This window comes from Oreochromis niloticus, linkage group LG15 (assembly GCF_001858045.2).
Source record: "Oreochromis niloticus isolate F11D_XX linkage group LG15, O_niloticus_UMD_NMBU, whole genome shotgun sequence".
NCBI classification, from domain to species: Eukaryota; Metazoa; Chordata; class Actinopteri; order Cichliformes; family Cichlidae; genus Oreochromis; species Oreochromis niloticus.
The window spans coordinates 20,996,705-21,013,499 of record NC_031980.2 but is presented as its reverse complement, the minus strand read 5'-3'; the positions used below and the strand labels follow the sequence as shown (position 1 = coordinate 21,013,499).

At 39.3% G+C, this 16,795-nt stretch overlaps 1 protein-coding gene across 2 annotated transcripts; it reads right to left on the bottom strand.

Annotated features, from left to right (window-relative positions):
• Positions 1-2,100: 2,100 nt before the first annotated feature.
• LOC100705013 (zinc finger protein 512B) lies at positions 2,101-16,440 on the bottom strand. 2 transcript variants are annotated; one of them, XM_019346332.2, is made up of 16 exons: positions 16,151-16,440; positions 12,848-13,007; positions 12,671-12,729; positions 12,408-12,466; positions 9,875-10,443; positions 9,571-9,660; positions 8,932-9,036; positions 8,412-8,536; positions 7,920-8,006; positions 7,723-7,821; positions 7,457-7,624; positions 7,064-7,261; positions 6,867-6,968; positions 6,363-6,425; positions 5,860-5,958; positions 2,101-5,540 (listed from the first exon to the last, which is right to left on the bottom strand). In XM_019346332.2, exons 2-16 carry the CDS (start codon positions 12,945-12,947, stop codon positions 4,776-4,778), a joined length of 2,688 nt encoding a protein of 895 aa, XP_019201877.1. In that variant the 5' UTR covers positions 12,948-13,007; positions 16,151-16,440; the 3' UTR covers positions 2,101-4,775. The 2 variants fall into 2 exon arrangements, with proteins under 2 accessions (XP_019201877.1, XP_019201876.1); XM_019346331.2 differs by having other exon boundaries at positions 12,848-12,980; positions 16,151-16,439.
• Positions 16,441-16,795: the final 355 nt, after the last annotated feature.

Genomic DNA, 16,795 nt, shown 5'->3' with positions numbered 1-16,795 from the left:
TTTTTTTTTTTTTTCTTTTGAAGAGGGTTAAAAGTTGAGTCACAAGATATCAGTTTTCATCATTATCATTTGTCACTTCATTAAAAACACTTCACCAACAATAAATTACTTCAGCTCCCAGCATTACTTCGAGTATGATCACTGAACTGAAACCTCTTGGAAAACAATCACTTAACAGGAGGAGGTGAGGATCAAATCATGTTTACATTACTAATGTCAAATGGAAATACTGAGCGCCTCTCACTACTTCTTTCCAGTTAATTGGAACAGAAAAAATTAGAATAAAAACTCACACTAGAAGTCAGAGTTGTGCTCCAGCATGAACAGATACGGGTCTGCAATATAAGGACAGGAAGACAGCAGGAAAAAGCAAAGTTTGAACCACAGTGACAAAATAGCCACACCTTAATAGTTTAGTTATGGTGAAAACATATTTCAGTGTTATCCCATAAAATGCAGAGCTTCAGTTATTAAATAGGTCAAATGTTTGGTCAAATAGAAAAGGCTGATGCAAGTCTGCTTTCATTTGTGCTGTGAAACATGCCAAAGTGCATGCAGGGTGATAAGAAAGTTGATCACAAATATGACCGCCATAAAAAAGGAGGGAAAAATAATAAAACATAAATTGTCTAATTTTTCCACACAATCCTTCTAACCTTTGCTTAATATTTTGTAAACCATACTTTTGGTCTCTGAAGACTGATTTGAAATTGATTGATATACCTTTATTAGTCCCACAAGGGGGAAATTTCATAAGGCTGCCGACCTATTGCATGCAATGGCGGCGCCATCTTACCCTCCGACCATACATACATTACACAAAACATCACATGGGGAAGACAGGTCAGAGGGGTATAACATGGAAAAAGCACCACATGAGGAAAGATAAGGAGAAAAAAATAACTCCCCCCAGACTGAGCTCCAACAGGGAGATCAGTTTGAGAACAGAAAAAAACACCTCTGCACATAGCACATGAAAAAAACTCTTAATACACCAAAGAAACACATGACAAGCAACAGGGGCGGGTAAAGGGTGAGAGACAGCCGATTTAGACAGTACATCCGGGCCTGCAGCCTGTGCGCTGGTCTCCATGATCCACCGTCAGCATCGGAAGGGAATAAGCGTCGAAGGCGTTTGGAAAGGGAGGGAGGATGAGTGTGTGCTTATCAATGTATATGTATGTGTGTGCGTGTCCAGAGTTCAGCTGAGACAGTGTCCTTCGCCCTGCCAGGCTAAGTAAACAGTCTTCCAGCCAACCCAGGTGGCCTTGCATAGAATGGGACGTTATATTTTTAAACCACAACATCAACGCCTCACCTCAACTGATAAGGTAACTTTGTGCAATCTTTAGCAATTCAGAACAACAGCTCTGTAAACCCCGATGAATGTTCCAGTTCAATGATGTTACTGCCCTGTATTAACCTGTAACACATACACTGACGTATACAGTATGTTGTCTGATATGATTTTATATCAGAACTTTATTTTAATTGAACATAAAGCAGATAAAGGTGTTTAGAGTCATTCAGAGTTTAGTAAGTTTAGGAGTTGTTTCCTCTCCACTATCAGCACCGTTTGCAGAACCTGCAGCAGAGTAGCATTACAGTGCAGTAGGTCATGGTGTGCTCAGAAGTGTCTTAGTGGTAATAAGCTTGTGTAAGGCATTACTGGAAAGTTCTGAATGGAATCCCCCAAATTACCCTTTGCAGAGAAAGGATGATGATGATGGAGCTGAAAGGTAAGTAAAAAAGAAGAGGAACCCAGAGAAGTTTTATGGATGGAGAGGGAGATTGTTGGTGTGACTGAAGAGGATGAGAATGTGGAGGATGATGTGCTGGTAACCCCCGAAAGTGAACACCCAAAAGAAGGAGAAATATTAATAATTTTACCTGTTGAGCTTAATTGAGCTCATTTGTTTTCTCTTTAGTTGGGCTATTTCGTCGAGCTATTTTAATTCATTCGAGCTATTTGTTACAGGTGTTTTACTGTTTTGGCTGCTCCAGCAGCTATCGGTATCAGTTATCTTGTAAATTAGTTGGGCTCTAACAAAATTCTACATTTGTGACTTTTATGTATAGATTATGTTGAAGAATATCAGAAATGTGCTATTGTCTTTATTATAGAGCTCATCATGACAAAAATGTTTTCGTCCATCATATTACAATACAAAAAATTCATATATTAAGCAAACCCTCAATATTTTAGACACAAAGTAGGCTTTACATTTGGAGAGTTGGACTGAATCGAATTAAGATTGCACAGGTGTACCTAATAAAGAGGCCACAAAGAAAATGCAATCTCCTATGAAGGTAGATGCTGTAGATACTGGCTTCACTTCATGAGATCACAACCCACAAAGATAGAAACTACTGACGTAAGTCTTATAATTATTTCCCTCTTACATACAAACACCATCAAAAGAAATCTGTAGTGGTTAGTGACAAAGACAGATATAAAACTAAAGTACAATTAATGTTTTAAAGACTTTTCAGTCTCAACAGTCTAAAAATGGGGAAAAAATACTTGCAAGTAAGTATGTAGAGGTCCTGACACAACTCAGAACCAAAGGCTCGCCAACGCTCCTTAACATTAACAGAGAATATCAATAATAAAAATAAAAAATAATGCTTTTTTCTAATTTCAGACTTAAACAACACCAACTATTCATCCTAAAGGCATCTGATGGAGGGTAATGAGAGTTAAAGCACTGTAAAAAATCAAACACATTAAATACGGTCATGGGTATTTTTCTTTTTACATAATTTCACCGACTAAGAGACAATTTGTGTTAAATGGTTCATTTATCCAGCTCTATGGGAGTGCAGAAGAAAGGGAAGAAACAAGAACACATTTATACATTCAAAATAAATTTGTAAAAAAATATGCACATTTGTAGGAAAACATCACAGAACTGACTGACGTGACAATTTCCCACTGTAGGAGATACAAAACACAGAGTACATAAACATTAGGCTACATGCTGTCGGTTAAATAAGAGTGAATATCCTTCATGTTACATGATAGTTAGCTTCCATTCATCACACCCGAGTCAGCTGCATTTATGTCAGTGGAGGAGAGCTGGAGAGGATGCATGCACTCTGACTGCATGTCTGCACAACATAATCAAATGTGACATAAAAAATATACAATAAAGAATTTTTTTTGGACATTTACTGATGTTTTTCTTTTTTTGGGGGGTAGCAGGTGACCAAACGCCATGTTGCTGGGAGCGGCCAGCCCAGGTTTGAATCCGACTCGTCTCTCTCTCCCTCCACTTTCCTGTCACCCTTCACTGCACCTATCTAATAAAGCCAAAAAAGAAACACAGCGCATAACTTGAGTTAAGATTATTTTTAACTGCTGAGGTTGAACTAGGTTTTGGCAAATAAAGGATTCCTACATTTCAACAAAAATAAAAGAAAAACAATCATGTCATGTCACTCACGGGTTAAGTTCTACTCAAACTATGTTTGTTTCTGTTTCTTGGTACATAACAAATTTTCTAAGGTTTCCGACTATTCAGGTTACATCAAATAATCCTAAACCAACAGAGCTTTAATTAACCGGGGGTACATCCTGTAGCTACCTCCACTAAGGAGGCTGTGTGCTTGGTTAATCTGAAAGTTTGTTCACAGGATTAAGGAAAATGTTACGGATTTTGTGTGCATGAAATCTTTACCAGAGGTAGGGCCTGGCCCAGTTTAGAATTGATTGTAGCAAAAAACTGGACATTTAGTGCCATATATTCACTAATATAAAAAGCAAAAAAATAAAAGAAATGTGTAATATGGCCCTCAAGTTCTCAAGTAATTATCACAACATTATCAGGATCAAGAGATTCAGTTTAGGAGGGAATTTCCAGCTGTGTTGGTGATACGTGGTTTCAGACTGCTCATGATTTCTCTGTAACTGATGGAGCTGCAGTGATACAATGGACACGATTAACTGCTTAAGCTGCACTTAATAAGAATAGTACTGATGTTTCCAGTACACTTTAGGAAATAAAGTGTTAGTTGATACTACGTTATTTTTATTTCTTTCCTTTTACATTAGATTTGCTTCACTGCTACGTATATGTCACATGTACATGCCCAAAGGTCTGTAAACTGGCAGCAGATTTTACTTAAGAATGGCAACTAAATACAAAATTATATTAAAAAAAAATCTGAAATGAAAACAATATCAGACAGACAGAAGAATCCAAGCCAGTGAACAGTGATCCTGTCATTTCCAACATTACTTCACCAAGGAAGGTGATCAGTCATAATTAAAAGTGATGAGTAGTATGAAGTTATACTAATCATACTCGAGAGGCACAAAATGTCTTCGGAGAGCGTGACTAGACAAGTACAAGTAAACAGTCCACCTGGCAGTCTCTGTTCAGGTTAACTTTTGATGTTAAACATGAAAGACAAGAAGAGTTTTATGAAACCTTTTAAACAATAAGATGCTTAAAGTTGGTGAAAACGATCTGTTACAGATAAACACACGATAAACTACATTTCTCAAGGTTATACAACGACAACCATTTCAACACAGAGAAGCAGCCTCTGGAAACGAGCAGTCTGAGCTTTCCACGCTCACAGCTTGAGCTTGTCTTCACGGCATCCACCATCACTTCCGAAAGGTTAGTGGATTTAATTGTCTCAGCTGCCGTCTCACAGGTTTGTCTTGTGGAAAACTTATGCAGATGTTTTTCTTGCTTCACCTTTTTTTCACTACTTCCATTAAAATCAGCTGCAGACATTTGAAATGTTAAGGAAAGTGTGTTTTTTTAGGTCTTTTTAAGTGTTTCTCTGTCGCTTTCCAGCCTCAGCGAGAGGCCCATGATGCCCGGTCGTTTCAGGCTCCACTGGTCAATCTGTCTCTGCCGCTCCTGCTGCTCGACCTCCGATTCACTCGATGAGCTGCCGGTATTGCTGCTGCTACTGCTACTGCTGCTGCTGCTGCGCCCACAACCTCCACCTCCGCTGCTACCACCAAAAGTGAAGCAATCCTTCTGCTTCCTGTCAGCCTTCCCCCTCTCTCCTACATCTACTCCTCTTTCCTCCTTCCCTCTCCTTGTATCCTTCACCATCCCACCGCTGTCCTCCTCAGGTTTGTCAGCCATTTCCATTTCGATCGGGGCCTGCTCCGGCCCCAGCACTCCTCCTCTGTGGTCCATATCAACCCACACTGGCCCCGGAGGAGGCTCCAAACTGGTGTACTGGAGTATCGGCTGTTGGGGTTGAGGGTCCACTTGCGGAGGGAGGTTCTGCCTCTCTGGATGGAGGTACTGAGTTTGGTGTTGGAGGTGATGCAGCGGCTGAAGTGGGTGCTGCAGAGGCTGGTGCTGGAGCTGGTGCTGCTGCTGCTGATGGTGGTGGTGTGAGTGGTGTTGATGGTGCTGCTGCTGATGATGATGAGGATGATGCTGCAGGTGATGATGGTGGTACTGATCAACAGTATGCTTATCCACATCACGGACGACCTCTTTGGGCTGGTTTTTAAGGAACTTCTCAAACTTCTTGGAAGCTTTTTTGTTCGTCACAAACCAATCCTGTTGAGATACACGCAGCATGAAGAGGTGGTATCATATAACATACATTTAACTTGCATTATTTATTATTTATTGCATTATAGGCCAGAAGGGAGCAGCTCGTCTCTTTGCAAAAAGAAGTCTGATTCTGGTGTTTTAAGTCTGAGACATCACTTTATTCATGACTTTAGTAAAAACTTTCCTGATGAGTTTAAACAACTACACTATGGAGCTGCTCATATCCAACCCCTGATATAGAGTATTTACATTCATGGTAATGTCATCTGCACACAGTTACACAAAGAAGGCTCAAGCCAGAAACTTGTGAACTTTTCATTACCTGTGCATGGACAGAGTTGATGTGGTATTTCACTCCACTTTCAGAGTTAAACTCTTTATTGCAGATCAGACATCTGTATTTACCGGCCTCAAAGTCGCCCTGAAATCACAACAGGAAAAAACAGCCTTGAAAAGATTATAAGAATTGAATGCATATAAAGTATTAACTGCACATAGTGCACTGACTTTTATATTTCACTTAATGGTCTGAGTAACTGACTGAATAATTTTACAAATACACACATTTTCAAAATTCTGTTCAAAGCAGCTTTTACAAATGTAATACTTCATTCTTTAATTTACAGGAATCATCCAATAAAATTGAGGAGCAGTCCAGATGAAGCATTAGAAGGGTTTCCCAATTTTAAGATTTCATGCTAATACATTGATGAGTTTCAATTTAATTATACCTGGTGTCATATAATGTATTGCTTGTCCTGGAAAGTTTGTACCTTATGTGTGCGACATTGTTATTTCCTAAACAAAGAAAAAAAGATGACAAACCCTCGTGCAGAGTCCCAGATGAGCTTTGAGTCCAGACACACTCGTGTAGGTGCAGCCGCAACCCTGAGGACAACACACATTATGTTATATTATGGGCTTTGAATGCTGTGTTAACCATCTGTTCTCTTTGACATCATACACATCCACAGGGATTACTTCTACTACACTGACCTCTCTATTTGAAACTTCGGCCATGTTTACTATGAATGTTCACCAATGCAACAGTGCATATATGACAGAAAATAAAGAAAAATATAAAATATCTCCATATATCTCTTTAAAAACGTACATTTACAAAGAGAAACATTTCAGGTTATTGAAAAAACTGAGTTTTTATACAGATAGACTGATAATCTCCATGGCTATATTTTTATTTTAAATGAATTATAGTTATACTATTTATACTTGCTCTTGACATCTTGATCCAATTACTCAGATAAGAAAAGAAATAAGCCTGCTGATTTCACTTAAACAGGTAAAAATAAGACTAGTGTTGTTTTCTACCTGGTTGGGGCACTGGACTTTCCTCTGCAGCTTCACCTCATTCTTCCACTTCCTCAGCACCTCCTGGCTGAAGGCAGGGAGGCCCGGTCGGGCATATTTCAACTGAAAAGAGCGTCAGGAGAAAGAAGAAACGCATTTATGTTCAGTATATACTCAATTTTAATCCACAATTTCAGGCAAAGTGAATCTTCTCTTACCTTCTTGTCATCTGGTACCAGGTCAGACTGAAACTTCCTCTTGGGCCAGTCTTTGGGCAGTTCATTGTTGGCGATCTCAGCCAGGTGGAAGTTGGCCACCTGGGCCGAGGCTCTCTGCACCCTGCCGCTGGGCGTCCTCTCTGGATTAGCCTCCCTCTGGGCCTTCAGTGCCTCATCTTCCTCAGTCTTCTGTGGTGTCTGGATGAACCAAGAGAATACACTTAGTGAAGATGAGGCACAAAGAGTTTCACAGACACTTGAATTAAAAGGACAGGTGACAAAACTAGGCTGGCATCTTGTCTAATTGTCTATTAATTTAAATTTGAATGTAAAAGTATTAACGAATTACAATTTTCATAGTATTTAGTGGCTTAGATGACATATGTGACTCACAGGAGCATGCTCTGATTTCAGGTGATACTCCAGACCAGCCTTGGATTTATAGGTCTTCCCACAGTGAGAGCAGTTCAGCAGCATTTTCTCCAGCTCAGACTCCTCCTTTCCACACTTCTTCATGTGATACACGTAGCCCATGATGCTGGTAAATGCAGCGTTACAACCCTATAAAGAAAAGAAAAACATGTTTTTTCACACTACCACCGGTTTAATCTTTTATCTTATCTCCTTTCTTAAAACAGCACATTATGTGCACCTTTTACCTCTTTGGAGCACTTTAATTTGCCCAGTCTCTTCAGGATTTTACGTAGCTTGTCTTTTATGGTACGATCATCCAGGTCCTTGGCATCATCAGCTGAAGGCTACAAAAATAAGAAAGCAGGAAAAGGTAGCAACAAACTGAGTAAAACCATAATAAACTGAACTAAAACTAAAAATGTTTATTTCTGAGTAGTCTTACCAAGTGGCTGTGGTCAGCCATGATGTGATACTTCATCCCTGTTGAAGACTTGAGCTGTTTCCCACAGTGTTGGCAGGTAAAAGGTTGCTACAGATAACAGAGTGACACACTGACTTTTTCATTTGGTAAAAATTTAAACCAGCAAAGAACACATGCAGAATTTATGTTATGGAAATATTAGTCAGACTAGGTTTTCCCAGTGCAAATGTAAAGCACTAAACACTACAGACTCATTCATTTTTTTAAAAACTTGATGCTTAATATGAAGAGTGTGTGAACTGGTTTCAGTGCAGAATGTGTTTCATAGAAAATTGACATCCTGGAAAAAATTAAACACACAAAACATAATAATTTATTTACTCCAATTATTCCAAATAATGTCATTACTAGTAATAACTAATGATTAGAGTCTTTCAGGAGAAACAGTAAAGCAGAAGGTTTCTGGTAGATGGTCCAAAACTCTAACATCACTATTATGCAAGAAGGGCTCACCAGTCGGCAGTTCTCCATGTGTTTCTTCAGCCCCTCCACAGTCTTCCTGCTCACACTTTTACATTTTGGACAGGTGACTCTTCCTTTGGCGACAATCTGGAGCTGCCAACGTTCCTCTTGGCTTCCTAGTTGATGTCAACAAACAAGCAACTTTTCCTTTTTTTTTACTTTACACGACACACAGAGCGTCAGAAAAAAAGGAGCAGCGTACTCCTTACCTATTTTAATATACAATAATATTTTGATTAAATTACAGATTATCTTCAGCACCCATTTTTAATCATTGAAATTTAAAAAAACATTTAGAAACCCCTTTTTAAATTTCTTACAATCAGTTTAAATCAAGATAAAATAAAACCCTAATCCCCTTTAAAACTCATACTTGTCTAATGCAAGAAAAATGCAGTCAGATAAAAGCCTATTGACAGTTTCAATCAAAGAAGTGCACACAAAACATAGTATAATAAGATTCCTTTCTATTAAATCATATAAATCTGTGGTAAACAGCTGCTGCTCTGACCTGGAGGATAAGTAGGAGGTTCCTTCTTAGCCGGCAGGATTGGAGGTTTCTGGTCTTCGTTCGGCTGAGCTGTCGAGGCCTGACCGGCACTGGCAGCATCCGAACCTGCAAGATTCACACTGAATGACTGGATGCAATCAAGCTTATTTTTTCTTTTTAAACTATTTTATCATAATTATTATTTAATAAGGTCAAATCCTGGCTCTTAGAGAACCCTTCCCAAATAATAAAGGTTCACAATAAGTTACAATGAGAGGAAAATGCTTGTGATTACTGTAATGATTCTCTGATCAAACAGTGAAACAGTCAGTGGGTATGGTGTGCCAGACGCTCTGCCAAAACATATTAGTGGCTGATAGCGCTGCTGCCAAGACTGAAAGGAAGGTGGTGTACTTGAGAAAATGGCCTCATTGTTTTCCCGTAATGGCCAGGGACAAACTGTGAAACAACTTTTCGAATTCCTGATTTATGTCTAACTATAGTTCTGATTTATAAGGTTAATTCAGTCCTAACTATTGTTAATATGGTAATAATATTCAGTTTAAGACCAAAAAGAAGCATGAAACAGATATGTGAGATAGAAATGTAACATATAGAGTTTTGAGTTTTGCATTAAATGCAGACTCCTTGAAAACTTACAGGATTCTCTGCCCTCTGGTGGTTGTGTGAAGTTATTGGGTGCAGGGCTTCGCTCCATCTCTGGTCTCTGGACCTTTTTCATGTTCAAGTCTTAAAAATTAGACAAAACCATAAATCATAACCTAAATAATGACATGTACTCTGGACATATATCGCCTACACTTCTTTTATAAGCTGTCACTCGCACATGTGTTATGTGTTCTGGTTTTCGCTTGTAGCTTGCAGATATCATGAAAGAAGCTCATATTATTTTACTACATTTCACAGTGTTCAAAACAAAATCAGTCCGTGTGGTCGTCTTTACCGGGTCTCCACACATTTCCTCTATCCCTGTTTGTGTTGTTCCAGGCTTGATCTGGGCCTCGGCCAGTACCCCACCCTTGCTCCGGCCCTGACGAGTCCCGGTCCCTTCCTGGATCTCTGCCTCCATTCCAGGCCTGATCCTGCCCTTGATCTCTGCTAGCTGCCCAGCCCTGATCAGGACCCCGCTCCTGGCCTGTCATCCAGGACTGGTCCGGTCCGCTGTGAGTTCTGTCCCTGCCTGGAATCCATGTCTGGTCCTGACTGGAGTGTCCCCCTCTGCCAGAGTTCCACACCTGGTCCTGGGGTCGGTCTCTGCCTGGAGCCCAGGCGTCAGGTCCTCGGTCCCTGCTGGAGTTCCAGCTCTGATCATGAGGCTGGGACTGCTCCCCGCTAGCTTCTGGGCCTTGAGGCCAAAGATCCTTTGCAACCAGTCTTGGAGGGAGCCTGGCAGTGGGCGGACCGATGGACCCTGGGTCTGACCCATTGGCCAGGCCATCTGATGACATCACAGAACAGCTGGTTGTTGAGTAATCTACTGTTCCCAGGGAAACACTCTGGAGGTCCTCATACCTAATAAAAGAAAAGGAACTTAAATTATACGTTTTTAAAATGCTGATGCAGACAGGAACCTCATTTTGTCCTGAACGGATTATTTAACTGTAGTGTGGGGCAGAGGGTGTAAATAAAAGATGAGACTGAAATAAAGAAGAAGACAGCATGCCCATATGGTGCCAACATTTCAGTCACAATGTATCCATGCCCTAAAGCAAACACTGGTATGTTGTCTGTTTGACTAATTATGTGTGTAGTTTACAAAATAAACATGAAATTATATCAAGTAAGAGTTAGAAATGAAAATGTAACTGAGGTCATAACTCAAGTGAGACACAGACATGTAAATAAATGAAAAAGAAAGAAGATTTCTATCAAGCAGTAGCTTACAAATTAAGTGTATTTGCCAACATTTGTATGAGCCCATCACTCACTTATGGCCTTTTTGGAATTAAAAAACACAACAGAGTTATCCCAAAATACAGATTTCAAAACTCATGTGTGATGTCATGGTGATTTATAGGGCTGTAAGATATGACCAAAACCTTATATCTCAATACTGATATAGGTCATTTTTTTATCCCGATAAAGATATATAACAATGTAGTGGATTTTCTGTAACCACTACATCAAAAGTACTAATGGTCATCCGGAAACTACCTACTGCAAACAAGTGTCAAGTCTCATTTTCTTTTCTATGATGGACTAAGTTCTACGATTAGTTTTGGCTAGTCCTTCTGTGGTGCCTCAGTGACTACTACAAACTGTCATCTGAAGCAATGAGAAATTGCAGTAAACTGTGTGTTTTTGCAACAACACGAAATAACCAATAGAGATCAGCATGAAACAATATACGTGTTAATGTTGTGATCGCACAGCCATAGTGGCTGCATCCAATCTGATCCCCCTTCAGGCCATTATAAAATACAGGCTTAAGCAACTTCAGCTTTTACGTCAATTTTTAGGTCCATCTTTTATATACAGTTGCTATACTGCACAATATGAACAGAATGCAGCTAAATAAATGATAAACTATTTGTTTATTAATATAATACAAGCACGTATGTTTTTGACTAGCACTTAAAAAAAAGCACTTTGCACATAAATTCTGTATCAAATTAAATTAATCTAATGAATTAAACACAGTTTAAACAGCCAAAACCAAGAAGGAGCACAACAGTGGAGCCAGATTTTATGATTCTTTTTGATATAATCTTATTTTATTTTCATTAGTCACTCATTAATGATGGGTGTTCCCATTTGTTTAGTTTTTCAGTGGAAAGAAAAAATAAAGACCTTGGTTATTTTTTGTCTTTCTTTTTTTTCTCTTTTATCATTTCCCATTTTATACTCACATATCCTCTCACACCCTTCGCTTCCTGACCTTGTGTATTTCCTCCTGCCAGAGTGATTACTTGCTCTACATTAATCTGCCACCTTTATCTTGCGCTCTTCCTTCACTGTGTCTGCCACTCTCTATGTACCAGACTCTGTCCTTTCACTTCTTGCTGTAAGATGTTTTTGACTCTGTTTATTCTGTGTAACAAATCTTTTTGCAAAGCAAAGACTTCCTTTTTTGTGCTTGAACTTCCTTGCCCTGTGCTTTGCTTCTGAAGCCTTAAATTAACACCATATTCAAAACTGAATGAGCCACAGCTCATTCTACCTGAACCATTAGCAGCCATTTGGTTAATATCAGCATGTATACATATGGATATGTAGCAAGTGCAAACGCTGAATTTCCTCATCTCATCATCTCATTAGGACGTCGAGCCTAATTGTACCTTTTGTTATGTAGGAAATCTCAACAAAAGATTTGTGTATGCAGAGTTTTAAAAGGGTACTACATTGCACTTAGCAATAATGATGTATTTTACTGAAACCTCTGTACTTGTTTAGATATGATATGATATCTATTTACTGTGAATGACTTTCTCATATAAGAGTACAATGTACAATCACCAGGTTAACCAGCCTCTTACCTTTTCCTACTGTAAGTTCTCTTCATCTTTACTCCATCTTCAGTTTGGGACTCATCCTCCTGAAACAGTCGATGAAAAAACTGTGAGGCAGAGATCCAGCTGTGCGCATGAAGTGAACAGATTTTTATTACCACGACATGAAAATGGAAACACAGGCACAGCATTCTTGCTAGCAGTACTGCCTGCTCCTTAGATACACTATATATCAGAAACAAGCCAAATGAAAAGATGTAGGTTTTTACATTATAGATGTGTATTCTTACCTCTGAGTACCCAACTGTATTTACTTCACAGGCTCTTTCTGGCATTCGCTGGACAGCAGCTTTAGAAGTGAAATTGTATTAAAAAAGACACATTAAAAAAGATAAAATTGCCAAGTTTTACCAGTGTAAATGGCCACAATGATGGATGCACGCTGCTGTGTGATGTGTTTTTTCTACCTGGACATTGCACTCCACTTTTTGAAAGTGAGTGAACAGGCTTCCTCTTTCTTGGCATATACAAAGGTGACATATCCCCTCTGATGTGGCCGGGGTCCATACTAGGAGGGCCAACCCCGCTCAGAAATCAGCACTGACAGTGTAGAAAAAAACAGAACATCTAATAAAACAGAAACCTCTACCAAAACAGTACACCTTATTGAAATACCTTAAGTTGGATATATTGTATTTGTTTCAGGATGGGATTACATGCTGGCTTTCTAATTACATCAAAAGTAATTACACAGCTTTAAACTGATTGGAAAACTGTAATGGATCACTGACCTTATTAGTTACACAATCAAATATTTACAGAGCCCTACTTGTTGATCTTACCTTGTTACATATAAAGTAGGTTGGGTTGGTCAACCAAGTACATCTGTTGGCTCATTTAACCATTTCACCATTAACCAGCTACACCCCACCCTTTCCATTTTGTGATCCCCTACAGTTATGGGCAGCTTTCTGTTGTGATTGTCTTCAGTATCAGCTGAAGACTCTCTACTGGCTACTGCAGCTGACAACAGTAGTTTTTGTCCTGTTTTGGAGATCTGCTGTGAGTTGGATGATCTATCTAAGGAGATGAAAAACTGCCCCGTGTGCCGTCGCAACATGCAGACCGTGAAATCCGAGTCCATCTGTGTGACCACAAACTCATCAGACAGCCAGCTAATTAAATTATTTTGCTAGGGTTATTAGACCATTTGCAGAAAAGCACCATATAAAATGTGTAATTCAACAACTAATTTAAGAATATATATATTTAAAAGTGGAGTTTGCATGTTATCCCTGTGTTTGCATGGGTTCTCTCCAGGTACACTTCGGCTTCCTCCCACAGTCCAAAGACATGCAGTTAGTGGGAATTGGTTAAGTGGAAACTCTAATTTGCCCATAGGTGTGAATGTGAGTGCAAATGGTTGTCTGTGGCTACGTGTTAGCCCCGTGACAGACTGGGGACCTGTCCAGGGTGTACCCTGCCGCTCGCCCTAGGATCCAGCCCCCCTTTTAGAAATTCTCAGAAACTCAGATGTTTCAAATTTGGCCAGAGCTGCTCAAATATAAACAAATTTGATGATGTGCTTGAATTTGTAGTTTTGCATTTGCAAACATCTGGAATTATAGTAACAAAGGCTCCAATACCAATAACATCTGGGAGCTAGTGCAGACATATTGTGGATCAATAACTTATAAAAACATTACTATGCTGGCACGAGGTCTTCCCGGGTTTATTACCAAGCTGTGATAAATGACACTGCTCAAAGAATTAAGGGAACGCTGGATCATCACAGTTTAATACAAACTCATTTTAACTTCAGGGATATTAATGTGTCTATTTAAGAAGCATAAATCATTGTGAATCCATTTCACCTGGTATGGTGCAAATGAAAGTGTCAACAGGTGCAGTGAAGAGGCAACGAGACAACCCCCCAAAAGGCAAGACCAACGCTCTCTTTTTATCCCTGCTGACTGATTTTTCTCTAGTTCTGCTTTTGTTAGAGTGTAAAATGAGTCACACTGGTCTAACTGGACACACTGATATTCTGAGGCTTCAGTGACTCTATTATATTGTTATGATCGAGTATTCCCTTAACCTTCCTCAGCAGTCCAATCTAGAATTTAACAAAAATGAAAACAAATGGGTACAGGGTTAGAATCATTTAATTTTTCTTTCCATCCGTCTTCTGCTATTTAACCAATTCAAGGTAGTGGGGGCAGGAGCTTATCACTTATTCAGCTGTCATGGGGCAAGAGGCGGGATACATCCTGGATAGGTTGCTAGTCTGCTTCATGGCTAACACAAAACAGACAATCACTCACACGTAAAGCCGGTTTAGAATCACCAGATAACCTGACATGCGTTTAAACTGTGAGAGAAAGGCAGAGTACCCAGAGAGGCAAACTCCACACAGAAATACCAGACGGTGGATTCAAACCTTTCTGCTGTGAGGCAACAGAACTAACCACTGATCCACGGTGCTGCCTTATTTTTATTTAATTTTCTCATTTTTAAGTAAGTTTTCTTTAGTTTCCAAAGTGAGTTTGCTTAGATTATTGTTAAAAATGTTTCATTTTAATTTAGTTTGTTAGTTTCAGTGCTCCATTTAATGTTTTTGCAATTCAGTTTTTAGGAAGTGAAGATCAAATATCACAATAAAAATACCTTCTGCAGGTAGCTCACTCAGATCCAGCATTTCCTGCACATTTTCTACTTTACTTTTAGCTTCATCTTCTTTTCTTTTTCCTCCCTAATTCTAATTTTAATCTTGTTTTAAAATCTTTTCTTCGATAAACTAAAACATTTTTTTTGCACCTAGTTTTAATAAACTATAATAATTACTGATGGACAGTAAAGTTCAGTAAATTTTTTAAACAAATGCAGATTGACTTGAGACCACTGTTGTTGTGATTGGGCCCAATATAAATAAAATTGAATTAAATTGAAAAAAGCTGATTACAGTTATTATAATTAACTGAATCAAAGAGAGCACATGTTATGTTTAAGACATTTTTATTTCAAAACTAAGTCTACATTTTTTTGTCTAGAAAACAAAACAAATATTTGCTGACATGATCTTAATGAGTCTTGCATAAGCAGCCATGCATATCAGCCTATTTACTCTTCCCATTAGGGCTCATTTAGCCAAATATTTATTCTCCTAGCCCCTTTCAGTTATGCACTGTTTATATTTGTAACACTAAAACTCACACTTGGTATACAATTATTATTTTAAATGCACACTGAAGTGATTACATTAATTATGATTATGCCGAGGAGACTTTTTTTAAAGAACCTGATGAATCGGGCTTCAGCACCCGTTGTGTTTACAGTGCGTGTGCGTGTGTTCATCCTGAATGTTATTTTTATGGTGCTTAAATATTTATGTGTCACGTTTGAGGACACTGGATGCCAGAAACTGAGCTGTGATATGAAATAAAGCCAGAAAACTGTTAAAACATCAAGTGTGTGATGTTTTTCTCGGTCCAGTAAACCTCTGAGACCAGCCATTCCCGGACTGAGCCAAAAAGACTTGCAGCCACCACCATCATTGTCTGTGTGGATAAGGAAAAAACTCAAAAATTGGCTTTTTGACGACGACGGGCAGAAAAAAACATCCGAAAGCTGAAACTGAAGGAGAACTGGTGGTAGAAAGGTTTCAAGCCTCCCCCTCCCTCTAAGCAGAGGTACTATAACCTGTCCTGTCTGTCTTTCATTGTTTCTTAGCGGAGGAAGAAATGCAAGAGAGAGAGAGAGAGAGCGCCTACCGTCCTACAGCTCACTCCCTCTGCAAGGACGGCTAGCCTCCATGTCTTCGGGCCTGGCCTCCTCTGTCGCCTTTCCCCCGGCAGTGTTGCCACCAGGAAGGCTAACATCAAGGAAGGCCCGGGGTTCAAAAACACAGACCCTGGGATAACAGCTAAGCTGTGGCAGCATCTAAATATGAATCAGTGCGCACGTACGCCGGCATAATTCACCACAGTGTGTTCGTATGTTCTTCAGCGGAACGCCCTCCTGCTGGAGAGAACAAATAAGACCCGCATCTGCCGCTGCCTTCACGGGCCGTGGGAAACACCGCAATTTCAGCGCTTCAGCTGTGGAATCTGAATCAATAGTGCGCCTCAGAATAATGCAAAGCCGTTACCACATTGTCTTTAATTATGAACCTGTTATCAAGTGGAAAAGCACTTAGTAAATGGTTATTAAAATGTTGCATGAAGAATTCAGAATAGTGTTCCAAATTGAAAAATGGAGAAAAGGAGACCACTGATACTTTTTCTCTTCCTAATTCGTAATACTTCCCTCCTCTGCATGATTACTTTACTTGTATAATATGGCACTTTTTTGAAAGATTGAATTGGCTACAAATACACGGCAAATTTAAATGCTCAAATTAATTCTATTAAATTAAA